Source organism: Microchirus variegatus, assembly GCF_963457635.1.
Source record: "Microchirus variegatus genome assembly, chromosome: 17".
Taxonomy (NCBI): Eukaryota; Metazoa; Chordata; class Actinopteri; order Pleuronectiformes; family Soleidae; genus Microchirus; species Microchirus variegatus.
In genome coordinates, this window is record NC_139818.1 from 12,621,960 (window position 1) to 12,641,209 (window position 19,250).

The 19,250-nt window shown below is 39.9% G+C and overlaps 1 protein-coding gene across 1 annotated transcript; it reads right to left on the bottom strand.

The window, feature by feature from the left end:
- Positions 1-2,080: 2,080 nt before the first annotated feature.
- On the bottom strand, positions 2,081-18,931 carry LOC310938998 (carbohydrate sulfotransferase 15-like; the record flags this gene model as incomplete). The annotated part of the gene is made up of 7 exons (XM_083903665.1): positions 2,081-2,875; positions 4,217-4,364; positions 5,471-5,627; positions 6,608-6,734; positions 9,175-9,306; positions 15,764-16,088; positions 18,578-18,931. The coding sequence occupies 7 exons, from the start codon at positions 18,929-18,931 to the stop codon at positions 2,682-2,684; spliced, it is 1,437 nt and encodes a 478-aa protein (XP_083759791.1). The 3' UTR covers positions 2,081-2,681.
- Positions 18,932-19,250: the final 319 nt, after the last annotated feature.

The following is a 19,250-nucleotide window of genomic DNA, read 5'->3' on the forward strand; positions in this document are numbered from 1 at the left end:
AACTGCAGAGTTTCGAGTCCTTTAAAAAAACGATTGCAGGTTTCCTTGAATTATGAATGAGGTTTTTTCCACTCATATTTAGGTCAGTTTGTCTGGATGTGCATGTTTTGGAAAAAGGCTGAGGAGGAATGCCAGAAAACGGAGGCATGTGTGCGTGGAATTTTATTTCTCACCAGACTTTTTCTTGATTGAAATCAGGCGTTTAGGCAACTCATCAGATCATCTGAACCTTGTTGAAGCTGGAGAGATGTCCTTATACCACTGTTGGTCTAACTTAGTTGATGTCATCAGTCCTAATTCCCAGTATATTCATAAGTGTTGTCTGCCCTCTGGTGGAGAGAATCATGTAAGGTACTCAAAATCACCACGAGAGGACTCTCGCACACTTGCTGATATCACAGTATCATTGTTGCAATGCTACCTTTGTGCTCATTTCACCATGACAATTCTGACATTCCCGTAAATATTGTGCAGTCCTGGTTGTATAAATTTTTTCTGGATTTGTTCCAGGTTATATTTCATCCTAAAGTGAAGTCAGTTTAATTTATTCAATTGACTTTTATTAATCTAACAGATGTAGTGGCCTCACAGTCACAATCAGTCATTTTTAATTAGGGCTGAGCAATATGGATAAAATGTCATCACAGTATCACAATAACAAAGTTGCAAATCACTTGTTTAATAGGGTTGCAAAATTTTCCAAGATGGAAACTTTCCATGGGAGTTAACGGGAATAAACTGGCAATTTTCAATAAAATCTCGAAATCTTGTTTCCCCCTGCTTCATAACACACGCACCTGCACTTAAAACAATCACACTACCAAACAGAACCTGCATTAGTTTCTTCTTCTTTAATATATTTTTATTGATTTTCAAAAAATAACATAAAAGGCTGCACATATCAATGCATACACATATCAATATTCAAAACCAGACCCCAATGGAAAAACAAACAAACAAAAAAAACATATAAACCCCATAATAACCCAAACAACCATTTCCCCCCTGACCACCCCTCAGCCAGTCCAACCCCAAGCGCTAAAAGTCAGGAGGCCTGCTCCTTTTCCAGGAAGGAAAGCAGTGGTCGCCAGATCCCTTCAAATTGTTCACTTTTATAGAGTAATTGATCCTTTCCAGATGAGAGATGTCCATCAGCTCTTTTCAGTGTGGGTACCTCTTTCCCTTTCCAACACATCAGAATCAGCTTCTTGGCTGTGATCAATCCATATGACAATAGAAGCGACACTTTTAAAGATCTCAGCACGTTTGAAATACCCAGGATTATTAGAACTGGATCAGGTTGTATCTGTATTTGAAATATTTTTGAGAATAAATTGAAAATATCAACCCAGTAGCCTTCTAATCTGGTACACATGGCAAAACTGTGCAACAGATCTGCTTCTGTTGACTCGCATTTATCACATAAAGGTGAAATTTCAGGAAAAATGTAGTGTAACTTCACTTTTGAATAATGGACTCTGTGTAGAATTTTGAATTGAATTAAACGGTGTCCCTATATCCCCAGTTAGTTCCCATAAATGCCGTTAAATTCTCATTATTCCCATGGAAAGCTTCCAATATGGAATATTTCCCAAATTCCCCAGCTTAACTTCCAATGGAAATTTTATTGACTTTAAATGTTCCACCCCTTTGCAACCCTACTCATTAATTATTGTGATAAAACATCCGACGGTTAAAGATGTAGTATTGCTTCTGAGAGAACTGAAGAAAACAATGAGGTTTCAAATTAATTAACAGACATAAAAGAAGAAAACCCTGGTCAAAATCCTCCACAGCAATTATGTCTTGGGTCTCAGTGTGTTGCATATTTTTTCCGCAAAGTGAGAGCTGTGACATGTAATGTTCAGTCAAAGCCAAATATGACATGGCACAAGTATCTTTGTTGAAAGCGGCTATTTCAGTGAAAAGTTGGAAAATCAAGTGAATAAATAAGAAACACAGCTTTCTTCACCTGGTTCATGAATAACTCATCAGCTATTCAAACAATAAACAGGAACTGTATTGATATATGCGATATGGTCTAATTCCATATCCATTTTTATATCGATATATCGCCCAGCTCTAATTGCAATATATATACTGATGTTGTTGTTGAGGCCCGAGCCCTAATTTACATTAAGGTTGTTGCTGATTATACAGTGTTGGTGACGATTGTTTTACAGAATATAAACATTGTGAAGATGTGATCAGACACATGGCTGATTTTCAGCCAATTACATGTGTTTCCCAGTAGAGGGCAGTGGTGGATAATGAATGGATTGCGGTGAAGGCAGCAAACGGCTCTGCTTGTATTGGATAAAAAGGGTGACAATTAACTATAAGGTGTCTTTTCACTTCTATTTTTAAATTGATCAAGCCAAGCTTCAGCGTAGCACGTGAGTCAGTTTTGTATGTATGAATCCACTGTTGAATTCTTTACACCTGGTGGTACACTTACTGGAAAATTACTTCTATTATTCTTGTCTCTATTATTATTATTATCTACTATTCTCTTGTGCTGTTTGGTTCATCTCTGCATTGATCACAAAATGATTTTAATAGAAAACATTGATTTTTTTCATGGGCACATTCAGAAAGATGAGCCCTAAATGAAGTGGCAGGCTGACACATCAGTCCTCGTTTCCTGCTTTTTTAAATGAAATAAAAGAAAGGTGGCTTTTTCAGAGACTATCCTCCCAGAGGAAGGACTTGTTCTGCAGCACTTTGGCTAATTTCTCATTGAACGGCATGTAAAAGTCTTGCAGGATCTCTCTAGTGATGGGCAGCATGGGACCCAGGTCTTTGTTAGCCTTCTGCCTGGTGTTTGACGCTGGACTCCAGGTGATTTCTGATTCTTCTTCTTTTGTCACTGGCCCTGGAAAACACAGGCAAAAAAAGCACACTTCACATCCCTGCTTTATTGACCACTTCAGATTTTTCTACAGCATAAAACAAATGGGAAAGAGTACAGTAGTAAAAGACTCTTTCAATGTAACTCAGCCATAATCTGACATAACGGACAGTCTTTGTGATGATCACATCTGGACTTTTGGAAAACTGAACTGTGGAATGACCTATTATGATATATTTAATGGATTACAACTGGGTTTACACATTGGCAATCTGATGAGAATATTAGTACCTCTGATCCTGAAAATATGGGGGGGGGTGGTTGAATTTACAAGATTGCAACAAGAAAGAACAGAAGTTATCCAATGCAGTGGTACACAAGAAATAACCAAATGTAAAAAAAGAAATATTACAAAACAGTTAGGATTTTAACTTTTCACATCTGTCTGTTAGGGCTGCACGATAATTCGTTGAAAAATTGTGACGATTCTAAATGACAACGATTCTTCTGCATTTTATTTCATGAGCTGCATCACAAATAAGCAATGCAGAGTTTCTCACCCCAAACACAGCCTTGTAGTGATTCAGTGGACACTGAAGCCCGTCTGCAGTTTAAAAGCAGCGTGAGTACAGCGCAGAACATAGGATAAAGTGTGTACTAAGGTTGGTGACGCAAACCCAGGTGGTAGCGACAAGAATCGCACAACCGCCCGACCCGAGCTTGTGCCGAAAAAAGGTTCGCATTTGGCCCACGATTGCAGGCTTTCAGCAGGGCTGTCAGTAAATACGCAGGACTCCTCTGTTGAATAATGAGATTTTAGACATTTTCTTTGCTAAATGTCAGATGTTAACCCACATTTTCAGGATTCCTTTTAACAGATTTACAGTTCGGCATTGTTCGGTTTGATTTTTTTTGCCTCTTCCTGTGACTGCACCCTGACGATGTCACGCATTTTCCCCGGTTATGACATCACGAGTTGAGCTAGTGGGAACACGCCACATAGCCTTATGCAATAATAATAACCATAGGCCCATTATGCAGGGCCATGTTCAGAGCCTAAAGAAATCACACTGTTTGGCACTTTACTTGAATTGAATGTTTCTATTCCTTTGTTCATGAGCCAGAGAATCGTGATCTCAATTCTAAGCAAAACAAATCGTGATACACATTTTTTACAGAATCGTGCAGCCCTAGCCTGTATGAAATTGTTAGATAAATTTCCCACATCAGTAAAGTTTAACCAGCATATGGTTTACTGCATTAAATACTACTCAATTTATAATCTACAGTGATCAATTTTATATCGTACTAAATAGGAGTACAGGAAAGTAACTTGTCACATGTTAGGACGTGTTGGTCACTCACCCAGGTTAAGAAAATCAAAGATTTTGTGCATTGTGTATTTCATATTGGATGAATGGTCTTCCAACCTCAGAACCAGAATCTGCTTCTTGCTGAAGAGAGTCAGCCAGTCCATTAAGTACACTATGTACAGGCCAATGGTCAATCTGACCTGAGCACACAAGCAAAAACAATCAGTGGGAGGTAATCAGGCACTCTCCAAGTTAGTGTGAACATGTGCTAATGTCAAAACAGAGAACAATGAAGAATACAAGAGATTCACAATTGTTACAAACCTGTATCATAAACAATGTACCAGAAACCTCATTTCCCCCACATGGCTTTATCACCTTTACTTGTCTCTCATTAGTAATAACTTTGTAAAGCAAAATTGATTAACATTCTGTAGTTCTACTTTGATAATAATATACATTTAATTTAATATAATATAATATTTAGTTGCATACATTGACCACTGATCTCTTTCCAAGATTTCACTGAAACATTTGTAGCATCACTCTTATTAGGTTGTTGAATTCTCCTGTGACTTATGACGGCAGAGCAATGTTTTGGCATAAATGCTTGTTACTGGGAAAGGTATTACCTCCATGTCCTTTCCCCTCTTTAGTAAATCTGAAAGGCCCTTCAGAGTAGAGGATTACAACCCAAGTAACTCTTGCCTGCTTAATTCAATTTGGTATAACAGCCAATGGATATGTTTTTATTCTCTAATCTGAGCTCTAAAACTTTTATCGAGGACAGCTGGAATGCTTTTCACATGGTCTAATAACTCTGAGGAGAAATTAGTGGATGGGCAATTAGGCCAGCAGCAGAGAGTAAGCATGCTCCCACAGGACCATAAAGCTCATCACTGGCATTTGGAGAAGAGGACTTTTTAATAGAAGGCAGCCTGGAGGGGGAGGCCAAAAGAGGACGGTCCACACTCCTCCTCCCCTTCAACTCAAGGCACTGTGGGAAAAGCTGGCCAGGGGCCCTACACTAGGGCCCTGAACTGGCTGGTCCACTGGTAAACCAGGTTTTTAAGCACAAAGAGAGGCGATAGCTGCTGCACTTCTCAGTGGCTCAATAGTCCTACCAATCCTTTTCATGGAATAGGCCCTGCAAGCTGTAAAATGCTTTAATGAGGTGTGAATTTCACTCCATTTGTCTTTATCAATCCTTTTCACCATGTTTCTTTCCACCAGCTAACATGCTAGTTGCTAATGCCCTTTTTTTCTGCAAGTTCTGAGACAAAAGTAGGAGGGAGGGTACACTCACTGGCATTGACTTGAAGACAGTACTGTTGTACACACACCAGTGCATTGTGTTCTCTGTAAGGCACCGCTCAAATATCTGCAGTGATTCTGACACCTTCACATGGAAATCCTCTGCAGACTTGTTGGTTTTAGTAAAATAAAGGTAGTCGGAGTATAACCTGTAAGACAACAGAAACGGTCAGTAAACACATTTGATCATTAGTTGGACAATGATTACAACAATTTACATTTGATCTGCACACAGACTGCAAGGCTATTCATTGTGTTTCTGGCTCTAACTTTTTTGCAAACTGACAATATTTCATGCTGCTAAAGAAAGATCTATCTTAATGCATATAAAACATGCAACTGAGACAGTAGGGTCAACAATAGGGCTGAACAATTTGGGTAAAGGATTATAGTCAAGCTTCAGATCAGTATTTGCTGTTATAAAATGTGTATAATAATGATATGCCATTAAACTATGAACTACTGTACTTGAATGAAACCTTTTCTTGGCATAAAGGAAATAGAAGAAAAAGAAATAGCAATTCATTTACGGACAATTTGTTTTGGCAGTAAAGTTGACTGACTGCTGCTTATGATTCATGTGTCTCTCATAAAACAAAGGCCAACACATTTGCAAGCATTATCTTATTATTATTATTGGCTTATATGGGAAAAATAATACAGGAGACGCATGAACCATATAATTGTTTCTACAATACAATTCAGTATGAGATTATATGGCATCTGTATCTGAGGAGATGACGAGGTTGTAAACAAGTCATGCATAATAAAAATTAATTTCCTCTCAAAGCTTTCGGGATTTGACAGACAAAGGCAATTATAGAGCACATGTTCAGACATTCTCTTAAGTAAAAATCAACATTAACTGCATGAAGTGATCCCAGTTTAGACCGATTGCTTCAGGCAGTAAGCGATCCATGCGTCTAATAAAGGTGTCATCATGTGACAACCAGACTATGTAAAAGGCAACAGCTCTTTTGTTGCCTATAAACAAATAAAGTATCTTCCTGTATCTGCAGCATAAACCGTCATGGTGGAGCCACAACGATGGCAGTATGTGTCAGGTTTGTCAATGTGGGTATTTTAAAGCAGGTTTGTATGAGAGGGCACTGAAACTTTTTGCTCCCACCTTTCCCCTGGTTCCCTGAGCATAACAATGAAGCGGGCATCGGGCTGCAGGGCGTGAATGAAGTCCTGGGGAAGGACGTCATTCCCCGAGTATTTGTTATCCCACATGGTGGATGCACTGGCTTCTCCTGCAAGATACAGATTGATAATTAGTAAAGTATATTGACTGCTTAAGAAGTATAATTAAATGTTGGCCATATGATTCAATTGTGATATTGAAATGGCAAAAAAGTGGGGAGAAAACCTATTAATTTTGCCAATTATGCCTCAAACACCTTGAGCACATTCAAGAAAATAAATAGTTGATTAACTGCCGCACATTTTCACAGCAAAAGTTATTTGTTCGATCTAATTTACCCCTTGTTTCATATTGATTGTCTCATCAGGCTTTCTTTATTTAAAAACAACTAAAAACAAGGGGGTACTGCAATAAGCTGCAAATGCATGACATTTTTAATGTGTTCATAAATCTCCTCATTTGAGAGTGTAACTAACACTCAGACAGTAAAAACAAAAACAGCATAATTATGTGTCCAGCTGTGCACAAAAATGTGGAATGAATGCAACCAACACAGTGACAATATGAGTGTTCAATTTTCATAGTTGGACAATCTTTTCTCCAACGGTTTAACAGCAGAAACTTGAATCCGGCTGAGCTGAGCCTTCATTATTATCTTAACTGTGAAGCTGTGGTGTATCTAGTCATACTATAAAGCAGGCCTTGTCTGCCTCATTTTCTGAGAGAAAGGGATGATAGCCAGGACCCATATCCTGTGATGACCATGGCAAAACCAGACGACTGCTAGTTCCTTTCTGGCTAATTGATACACACTGTGATCAAGTCTACTTAAAGGTCTCCACTCTCTCTATGTCCATTAAAAGAGCTTATTTTGGTCCATGGGGAGAGGCTATAATAGGGCAAACAAATGGAGGAGCCAGGATGACGGTGCCTCTGGTGTTTTACAGCAGCTTGGTCTTGGCTGGTGGTTTCAGAGAGGCAGAAGCCCCCGAATCTGGCCACAGGCCTTGCTGGGCTCTCCAAGGGCATGGTGTGAATACTGAACGGGACTTTGGCACACTCCCACCCCCTTTACAAGGATTATTTATTTTAAGAGGGAGACAAAACGGGGCGGCAGGCTAAGCTGCACCCAATGCACCAACTCAGTCCAGTGTGAAAAGGCTATTGTTGAAATTAAATCAGTTCTTCTTCGCAGCTGAGCAGTCCTTTCAGATCACATTTGGATGAGGGGGAGATGACAGAGATGGATGAAAGCAAGAGGGACTGGAAGCACGATATGCAGATAGAGGAAGGGGGTTTATAAAACTTCTCCAACCCACTGTGGACATTATTGCTGTCCTGGCACACAAAAACAATGATTCTTTTCTATGGCCCTTCAGTGATGAGGATAAGTGAAGCAGAAGGAAGTCCAGTATTATTAAGCTGTTAGATCTCTCTGTAGAGTCCCCAGCTCTTTCAAAAAAAATCACCACCACTCTCGCTCGCTACAGAGCAGCACTCTGCTTCAGCCTCGCTATCTGCTGCTTTACTAGCAGCTTTGTAATATTAGAGCCAAGATTACAAGTGAAGTTCCTGGCAAGTGGCTATTGGCTGCAGCCAGATGAGGCCACAGGGTTCTGTCACTCAAGTTCAACACCCTGATCACAGCGCTGATGCATGACCCGAGTAATTAATATCGTTCAACGAGGCAGGGAAACTGACCAGGAAATGTCTGTGCAACTAAATCTGCTAAGAGATTTCTTATAACACAATGGTGGATGGTGATACATGATAACTCAAATATCATCTGCTTAGTGAAAGGCTGTGTTTTGATTTATATTTTATAAGAATGGATAGATTGTATCGGGATGGTCATTGAAGGTCACTGGAACCTCAGTTTTTGTTCCAAAGTCCAGGTCCAGGATCAGGTTTCTCTTAAAGGGTCTAAACATTAATTCTATAAGCACTTCTTCTTAAGGACATGTGTGGTCGTTACAAAACTGCAGCCACATCAGTATGCTCATGCCTGCAGGGACCCGTGGCAAATGCAAGAGAGCGTTCTGGGCTCTGGCCAAAACAACGACAGAGGAGACTGAGATATTTTATTCATGGACAAGATGCACACTGATGAGGTAACTAAAGCAACACTCTAATCTTGCTTTCGCATCAGTCGCTTTCCTTTTTGGCCTGACAGACTGAGCTTGATAAAACTTTCTTTTGCTTTTCATTCTTCAAGTCTGACCTAACTCTTGAAGACAATGAGGGAGGTTGGGGAAGGTCTATTTCTTTAAGTCATGCTTTGATCTGTTCATTCATTGGCATCCCTTTAAACTCGTACTGAGACATTCTACACTAGGATCTGTCATTATAGAATGTTTAAATATGTACTGTACATGAGATGAGAGATGTCGGCCATGAAATCTAAGGCACCAATTTTTCACTATGTTAATGATTTGATCATTCTCTACACAGATGGTGGCTGATGGCAAATTTTTTTATTTAAAAAAAAAAATTATAATAATCAAATGTCACCATAGAATGTTTACCACTGAGTCTGTAATGACGCCTACCTGTGATGATGTTGGGCTGGCTGGGTCTTCCACTGGAGGTTGCCATGAGTTTGCCCTGGATTTGGTAAGCAGCTTTATCGAACAAGTCCAGGTAGCTCTCCACTGGGTAGGGATCAGAGTTCATAGCAACACCTGGTTGGTGAAAGAACACAGATAATAAACACACTCAGTAGGCTACACTAATGTGAATCATTGACTGGTGCATATTTTTCATTTTTTGCTTGGTTTATATTTTCTGATGCTACAATACTAAGATTAGATGGAGAACGTCTCTTCTGAGTGATCTGATCAAGTCCAGATCACGTCTTAATGGCCACAGAATCATGGAAAGCACATTTGGAGGTGGTTTGAGGACATATGTGGTCACATTCCTTAGCTGCTGTATTAGCAGGATCTTTCCACAGGCTATTCAGTGGCTGGCCCTTCAGCTGACATAGTATCGCAACAGTATAGAGCTGAGCAATAAAACGATAATGATACGGTATGTATCGCGATAGACACTTCTGCGAGATCAAGAAAAAACCTTCAATAAAGTCACTCAACTTTGTTAAAAAAAAAAAAAAAACAGAGAATATGTTGCTTCCATGCTTGCAGCCTGTAGAGTGGTCAGAGCCTCTGGAGTTTGAGTCAAACAACCAATCACTGAACAGTCAAGTTTGGATGCGCCTTCCTCTTAAAGTGTGAGCACTGTCACGCCAATGTCACCTACAAATTACACCAGACGACCGTACCCACCAAGAGCTTAGTATTTATTATCAACAAACTTATTCTACCATCTTCGGTGCTGGTTTACACGCACTGCACGGCAATCAACATCATCTGCCGATGTAGTGCATTGTATTTACATGTATTTTAAAGGTCAGATTTTAGATAATGTCATGCATGCCTACATGCCTCAGGGGTTTCTGCATCGTCCTTATTGCTGTATGACCTAATAAAATCTAAGTTCAGTTCAGCAGGGAACACTGGCTCTGTTTAGTTTTCAGTGTTTCCAATTAAGGGACAATGTCAAGTTAATGCTTAATGTAAGACAGCACAATGTGTTTCCCATCTAGGCTGATGTGGTTGACAGTATAATTACAATTTACTTGGCAGTTGTGGAGATACAGTGTAGGACTTTGGAGGGTCTATGCAGCATAAGGGTAATGAGGAAACTCGGGCATCTGTAACATTCAGTGATGCTTTGATGGTGTTGCAATAGAAAACCTTTCTCTGTTAAGCAGGGAAATCTGATTTAAAATCTCTGGTGAACTCCCCAAACAGCCAGCCTGCAGCATCATTCCTTTGATATGAATGAAGTGTCACACAGTTTTCAAATGTCTCTTGATGGGTAGATTATAACATCAAATTCAGATTCAAACTCTTCTCTAAGAAAAGTTTGAGCGTGGATAGCATCAAATTACCTTTTCACAACATCATCCGAGTGGAAACTCTGGGGGAATGAAATCAACAACTACAAAACAAGACTGTTAGAATTTAGAGTGTTCTCAAAGGATGTCTTAATAGAAAAGTGCTGATTTCCAGTGTACAGCCCTGAGGGGAACGCAAGTGACAGCAAAGCTGAAAGCATGGGGGATTGCAGGCAACAATAACTGAAAGGGACCTATGTACATGAGATGCACGCATTTGCCGCTATGCAGCATCACACGACTGCAGAAAATTCTCACTGTAAGTGCTGCGACAGACAAATAGAATAAAATTAAATAAAAACCCGTCACACCCCACAGTGTTAAGATGTGCAAAAAATGATCAACGCAAACCAAACACTGCAGAAATTAATGCAGACAAAATAGGTGTGTGAGCTTCAGTGGGATTAGTTACTCAGCAGCTGGATGATCTATGAGGGCCGTGTAGGCCATAATTCCTTTTTTTTACCTCTCACATACGCAATTTTACCTCACACGTTCACAATTTTACCTCTCACATACAATTGTTTTAACTCTCACATACTCTCTTTTACCTCTCACATGTAATGTGTAAAAACATTTAATGTGTGAGTTAAAACATTTAATGTGTGAGGTAAAACATTTAATGTGAGCGGTAAAACATTTAAAGGTCACATAGAGTGGTCCTGTTGCACATATATGTTAGTTATGGAGGTCTACTTGCATATATTAACTTGTTTTCATGGTCAAAAACCTCCTAGTTGCTGAGAACTAGCCGATAGAAATCCTCTTTTCTGACAGTGTTTTTCAGCCGCGATGTTTCAGAGTGAACTTTCACCCCCAGAAGACAGAGTCTTGTGATTGGCCAGTTCTATCCAGCACATCCGTTCTCAGAAGCGCATCGCCCCCCTCTGGAACGGCGTATGCACTGCTCCTCATTATCAAAACATTGTTTTAACAGTGTTTAAAAATAGCTTCGTCATGACTTCCCGCCGCAGTCCCTTTTATGACTTTAAACCGGAGTCAGACCCAGAGTCAGAAGACACTGTTGCTCGTGAAACACCTCCACAACGGACATTATTCTTCTTCTGCGGTTCAATGTACGTAACCGGATGTGCCCGGACTACCGCCCGGAGCAGGACGATCTGTTGTTCAGGAGAACCGCTGCTTACGTAACTATTACGGGATTTTCAGTGATCTCGTTGAGCCCCGAGATTACAATAAAACACAACATTCTCAGCAATGGCTGAACTGTTTGTTTCGGACCGTCAGGGCTTCATAAACAAGGTAATGACGCAGATACACACCAAAAAAACAGCGATAATAGGAACTTCCGGTCTAGTTCCGCTTTAATGTGTGAGGTAAAACATTTAATGTGAGCGGTAAAACATTTAATGTGTGAGGTAAAACATTTAATGTGTGAGGTAAAACATTTAATGTGTGAGGTAAAACATTTAATGTGTAAGGTCAAACATTTAATGTGAAACACATTAAATGTGTCACTTATTCTGAAGCTCATTGAGGTATGGCTCTGTCAAAATGACATACTGTAGAAGGTCACATTTCACACTTTCAATACCCTTGGGCTCTCATTATTGTATACCAGCCTAGAGGTCTTTTACCACAGCAAATTATAGTTGTCTCTTGTGAAAGAAATTTCATTGGAGTCATCGGTGTTGGTTAAATCGTGTCTTTACTTCATGATGTCGACCAGTTGGCCGGTCAGATGTTGTCCCATCTGAGTTTAAAACACCTACAACACACAGCTTCTACCTCCTGTAGAGTTGGATTGTCATTTAGCTGTAGGTGTCCTGCTGTGTGTCTCTGAGGGAGGAGGGGTGCAGTGCAGACTTGGGGACAGCACATGGAGGAGGCAGATTCAAACCTAAACACACTTTGGAAAACTTTGAGCACAAACACATAGTCTTCAAGACACTCTTCAAATTACTCACACAGACACTCAAAGGTATTTTTTCAGAATTGTTTCCTTATTCGTCAGTCAGGTCTGTTAGTTGAGTCAGTGATTGGATCAGGGTCGTCAGTCACCTAGATTATGTGTTCAGATGTTTCTTCACACAGTTAACTTCACTTATTCTAGATTACCTTAATTTCATTTCAATTTCAACTCATTTTTATTTTTAATTAATTATTTTAACCCTATAGTGACTGGAATATATTTCAGATTTATATGTTATTTTATAACCACTTGAATCATTTTCACATCACAACAACATCCTTCAGCACACTTCCTTTCCTATAATGAGACAAAACCATTTGTTTTTACACAAAATCATGTCACATTCATCTTAAAAATTAATATGGGTTAGGATTTATCAACTGGGCCTCTCAAAGCACTCTTGAACTGTCATGATCCACATTTCATGGCGTCTATTTTTATTGTTGTTGTTGCCTGCTGCTCTCTGTTCTTCTCTCTGTGTTCACCCTGCAGGGGGCGTGGTTGACCCAGTTCCCACATGACGCCAGAGATGACGTCCACCTGCGCAGTTCCTGCCCAGCTGCGCCTGATCAGCAATCATCCGGGCATATAAGGCGGGACTTTGCGTCTCTCTGGTGTCAGTTCCACGTTTTCGCTGAGCTGGTAAATGCTTTCCTACTACGCTATTAGAATTCCTGACGTTCCAGTACTCACCTCAATCTCCGTATTCAGGTCTCCACGTCTCCTGCCGAGAGAAGAACACCGAGTCTCCGCGGATTTCCTACCACTCCTGGAATCGCCTACTCCTGTTCTTCTCTACCGCATTCGTCTCTTCCACCACGACGACGCGGCTTCACCTCTCCTCAACCTTCGTGGATCATCACACCCTCCTCGCTGTACACCTCGAGTGAGTCCGTTCCGTGGGAACGTGAATGAACGAACTGTGTTTGCCACGAAGGAGTCGCTGAGGATCTGGTCTGCTGCTGTTTCACTCTCTCTTATACTGTCACACTTTACACCCTCTCTAGCGCGTGTATTTGTGTTTATATATATATATATATATATATATATATATATATATATATATATATATATATATTTATGTTTTCGTTTTAATAAATATTATTATTATTATATATATACTCACCTGTGTCCTGCTCTGCATTCGGGTCCAACTCCCTAAGATCTAGGTTTTCCCTTTAAAGGGAAAACGTAACATGAACAGCTTCAAGTCTCCCATTCACCCATTCACATTCATGCTCTACATATCACACACTCATCAGGAGCTGTTAATGACTCAGTGTCTTGATCAGGGACACTTCGTCATAAACAATTATCCTTTCATTAACCATCTCATGCATCGTATAAAACACAGGAACAAATTAAGCTGAGCTAACTCAGCCCCAGCCACACATCATCATCTTCATGGTGACAAGAAATATATAGTTCTTATAACAAAATACACAGTTCCTATTATTTATTTATTTATTTAATTAATTAATGTGTTAATTTATTATTACTGTTGTTTTTGTTTATTTTTTTTAAATATATAAAAAAAAATATATATATATATATACATACATACATATATATTTCAAACATTTTAAACAAACCTCAATTTCAACATCTTTCCCTTTTTACTACTTTCCACAATCTTTCATTACCTTACTTTCCTTATTCTGAAACCCCCCTTCTTTCTGCCTCTCTGTCACTGAGTCCAGCCTGTAGACTCTCCCCACAGAAGCAGCTTCATTCACCATTTTACTCCAACACCATCAACTTCTATCATTTTATACCAGTCTTTTCAACATCCAAAAACCGCTAAAGCACTTGATTACCATCCTCAATCCAAAACAAACTAACATCTTCTTTTCTCCTGTAACTTCACACAACTTCACACTTATCCTCTCTGCCTTTTTTTTTTTTTTTTTTTTTTTTAAACATATCATCTGCCTGCAGCAGATCAAACATTGATTAAACTAATGCTCTTGACATGGTCTATCTTTTTGTTAAAGAGGCATTTCCTCTCTCTTTTTCCCCAAACAGTTTACAGTATTTCTGGCTCCACAGCCTGCAATGACCCCATGCAAATTTTCCTCCTCACACAAGCTCTGCAGACTGAGCTCAGATCAACATACACAAAACAACACAAGCCAGCCACAGACATGAAAACATCATAGAACAAAACAGAACAACAAAAAACAACACAAAACAACACTTAGGCCAAATTTGAAATGGTTTCCAATCTCAACTAAATTTTTATTTTTTTTTTAAAGTCGACTTCCAAAAACAATATACCTGCTCGGTCTTGAAGCCAAACGAGGTGGTATTTTGCAACCCCCCCAAAACTAATTCTCCGATGATTCAGCCCTCACGAGACAGTCATTGCCTTCAGTTAATTTAGGATTGATCCATTTATATACCCTTTTGGTTTCTACTAAATTTATTTTTTTCTTCAGAGCTTCAAAACTACAAAGCAATTATAGAATATCTTGACAGCAACCACACAGGAATTACCACTGTCTACCTAGGTTTCACTCATGTGCACTAGTCTCCAACACCACACAGGAATTACATGAGACGGTCCCGATTACCACAAAGGAATTACACCGGACCAAATATTCAAACCACAAAGGAATTATAGAATATATCGACATTCAAACCACAAAGGAATTATAGAATATCGGGACAGCTACCACAAAGGAATTACAACTGTCCACCTATAGGTTTTATCCAAGATTTAAAAAACACCGTACTCACTTTTAAATAGATGGAGCGTCCACTGGTCAGTACCTGTTTCTGACGTCAGGCGGAATTCCTCCTCCTTGGTGGAGTGGAAATTTTCCTTTCCGGTAATAACTTTCAGTCAGAACTCAGAACCTGAGCAGTGGAACGTCCATCCCATCCTCGTCGCCAAAATGTGAAAGAAATTTCATTGGAGTCGTCGGTGTTGGTTAAATCGTGTCTTTACTTCATGCATGAAGGAGCGACTCTGTCACCAAAGCTGGTCTAAATGTTCTCTCACTTTGCTTCAGAGAGCTCAAACATATATACAGTCACATCAAAGCAAGTTACAAGACAACACACTTTCTTTATGACCCACACATGTCATCCTGTGCACCTCATGCCGACCCCTGCTTTTACGATCCCATCATTTGTTCACAGCTTGACTTTTGGTTAATTGTTATCTTTAACAACATACAGAAAACCTTGCACTAAAAACTCCCTCACGGGAACAGGAAAACAATTTATTTCCCACACTACTCACCAAACCTCCTGCGGGTCCACCAGTGCGGCTCTTTTAATGTGGTAAACTGGATGTCCGGGTGCAGACGGAGTCTCGCATACAGGTCTGTTGTGCCACACTTTTGTTGGCCAATGATATAGAAATAGGGAAGGCATCGCATGCGGTAGAGTTTCCCATTGCGATGCAACAAGTGCTCTTTGAAAGTGGTTCTCAATTGCCGAAACTCAGTCCGGAGCCCGTACCTGCTAGCCCTGTATGGGTCCAAAGTGACATTCTCAGTGTATTCCTCATACCAACAGGGGTTCTTGACACCAGGAAGGAATTTTTGGGGGATGACGGAAAATATCTGTGTAGGCAAAGAAAGACAGCTGCATCAAACTTAAACATACTTACCAAAAACCATAAATAATCATGTCAAGTTTGTACAAGGGTGCAAATATCTCAAGGAGTAGACTTGTAGTAATTTGGTTACTATTAAACATTATACTCAAAATTAGAGGTCAACCGATGGTGATCAATAGGCTGATAGAATGACGACAGGTTGAAGCATTTAAAGGTAGCTGAAATGGCGACCCGCCACTCCTAAATGAACGTAGAGGAAACACCGGGATAACAACTGAATAATGTTTTTTAAAAAATCATCTAATGACACGGGGACATTTCCCGATAATATGAAAATAGCGAAAGTGCTGCCATTGTTCAAAAAAGGCGATGCGCATGAGTTTACAAATTACCGACCAGTCTCAATACTACCACAACTGTCTAAAATCCTAGAGAAACTTTATAACAACAAGTTGGACAACTTCATCAACAAACACAGTCTGTTGGATGACAGCCAATATGGATTCAGAAGCAACCGCTCGACAGCTCTGGCCTTGACTGAATCAGTTGAAATAATTACTGATGCGATTGACCAGAAACTGCATTCCATAGGGATCTTTATTGACCTGAGAATAGCATTTGACACCATTAACCATGAGATCTTGATAGCAAAACTAGAGAGATATGGTATTAGAGGTATAGCACTGGAGTGGGTCAAGAGCTACTTACGCAATAGATCCCAATACGTCAAGATAGGTGATGAAGTGTCGGACTGCTTGGACATAGTATGTGGGGTCCCGCAGGGGTCAGTTCTGGGCCCAAAACTGTTTATACTATATATAAATGACATATGCAAAGTGTCTAATATTATGAAATTAATATTATTCGCAGATGACACAAATATCTTCTGCTCTGAGGATGATTTGAATCAATTAGTGGAAACAGTCAATAATGAAATGGCCAAACTTCAGGTGTGGTTCAACATAAATAAATTATCACTGAACTTAGAGAAGACTAAATATATGCTGTATGGGAAAAAGGGCCACAAGAAGAGTATCAATATTCATGTGAATGGGGTGGACATTGAAAGGGTTAAGGAACATAAAGTGTTAGGTGTGATTATTGATGAAATGTTAAGTTGAAAACCGTATATAAGACGGTTAAAAACTAAACTGGCCATGAGTGTGTCCATACTATGGAGGGTGACAAAGCTAGACCATAATGCTCTCTATCTATTATACTGCACACTGATCTCTCCTCACCTCCACTATTGTGCAGAAATTTGGGCGCACACATATAAAGGGAACACGCACCCACTGCTGATACTACAGAAAAGAGCTCTGAGAATTATACATTATGCCGGTTACAGAGAACATACAAATCAATTATTTATCGAATCGAAAATACTTAAACTCTTTGATGTAAAACGTTATCGTGCAGCACAGTTTATGTACAGGGCGGCTAACCACGGCCTCCCTCATAACCTTCAAATACTTCTCCAAACCAGAGAGCGGGGACTCCACCTGAGGGGGAACTTAGTTTTCAGACAGAGGAAAGTGCGGACAACACTAAAGTCTTTCACCATGTCGGTCACGGGGGTCAAGCTGTGGAACAATTTAGATGACGAGATCAAAAGTTCAGCTACGCTGAGAGTGTAAAAGGAAGTATGTAAACATGATTATGACTGGGTACAGGGCGACCCAGGAAGATTGTGGATGAGGTCATAGTCAGATATCTGTTGACACTGTACGGAGATAAAATGACGGAATACCTAACATGTAAACGTATAAAGCTGCTATTGCTGCTGTGACGTCAATATTGTCAAAAGATAAGAAAAACATTTTCTGTGGTAATGGGGGCCGGACTAGATAAGCTTTGCTTCTCCCGCTTTCCCTTTCGGTCGTGTGTATGAATTTAAATGCTGATGTGTGCAGATGTTGATTACCTGTCATGCCCGAAATAAACGATTCATTCATTCATCACTACCTTATTAGCTGTGCTTCACTTACCACAAGATGACACCATTGTTGTCATGTTTTATGTATTACCCAAAGTTAAACACATTTCTGAGTCATATACGACTGTATACTACTGCCTGTGCAATTACTTTAACCATAAATCCCTCAGAAAAAAATAGAGACATCGCTGAAATTATCTGGTGATTCACAAGGTTTTCAGAGCAGCTTTATCTTTTTATAAATTGAATTAGAAACTGCAGCCTGTGGGCCATATTGAACCTTATGTACAGTGTGTACAGACAGGAATACAGATTTGAATCCTCTTTTCACTGCACATTCATTTACAGCATATGACATATCTGTGATTGTCAGTTAAAAGAGAGATATTATCATGCTGCTGTATGATGTTGAGAAATGGAGATTAAACTCTGAAGTAGTCATTACTAAATTAATCTGATAAGACTATTACATTTTTGGAATATTGGCATCAGTAAGATGTATTTGAGTACATTAAATAAGAATTAAGATGGATATACAGTGTTTCTTGGGTACTCACATGTGGATCACTATTAACCACCGCCTTAATCTCTGGGATCTGTCGACTGCTCTGAAACTCCAACTTGGATGTGATAGACTTGACCAACAGTTTGATGTGTGCGTAGTCTTTGACTGAGGAGAGGTTAAAGGCAAAAGGGGCGGGTTTGACAAGGCTGTTGTAAGGTGACGGGGTGAGGAAGAGGCCCTTCTTGTCTCCTGTCAGAAGGTATGAAGTCATGATGAGGAATGTGACGACAAGTCCGACTATGAAGCCATAGAGGTGGATCTTGGTGAAGCAGCATTTGGTCATCCAGCTCTGCAGTTTCCGTTTCACCCGCGTGACCACAAACGGGTTCACGGGCTCGTCCTCCATTCCTAGTGAGAAAGACAAACCTTCTTTCAAAAAATGACTCGCAGTTCTTGGATTTTATGCAATGCTGTGACAAAGAATCAGACTGCCTCATAGTCACATCCTGTTCAAATGCTGACTTGCATTTTGTGTCATTTGGGAACGAGTTGACCACCAAGGCCTGAGCTGTTCTTTTCATTTTGAGTGTAATTCCTACACCCCCAGAGCATGTGTCCACATTGTCTCCAATGACATAGTAATGCTGCTTTATAGAACTGTTCAACCATTACCCTGCTCTGTTCATGGAGTTGTTGCAATATAACCTTAGGCTGAACATTGATAG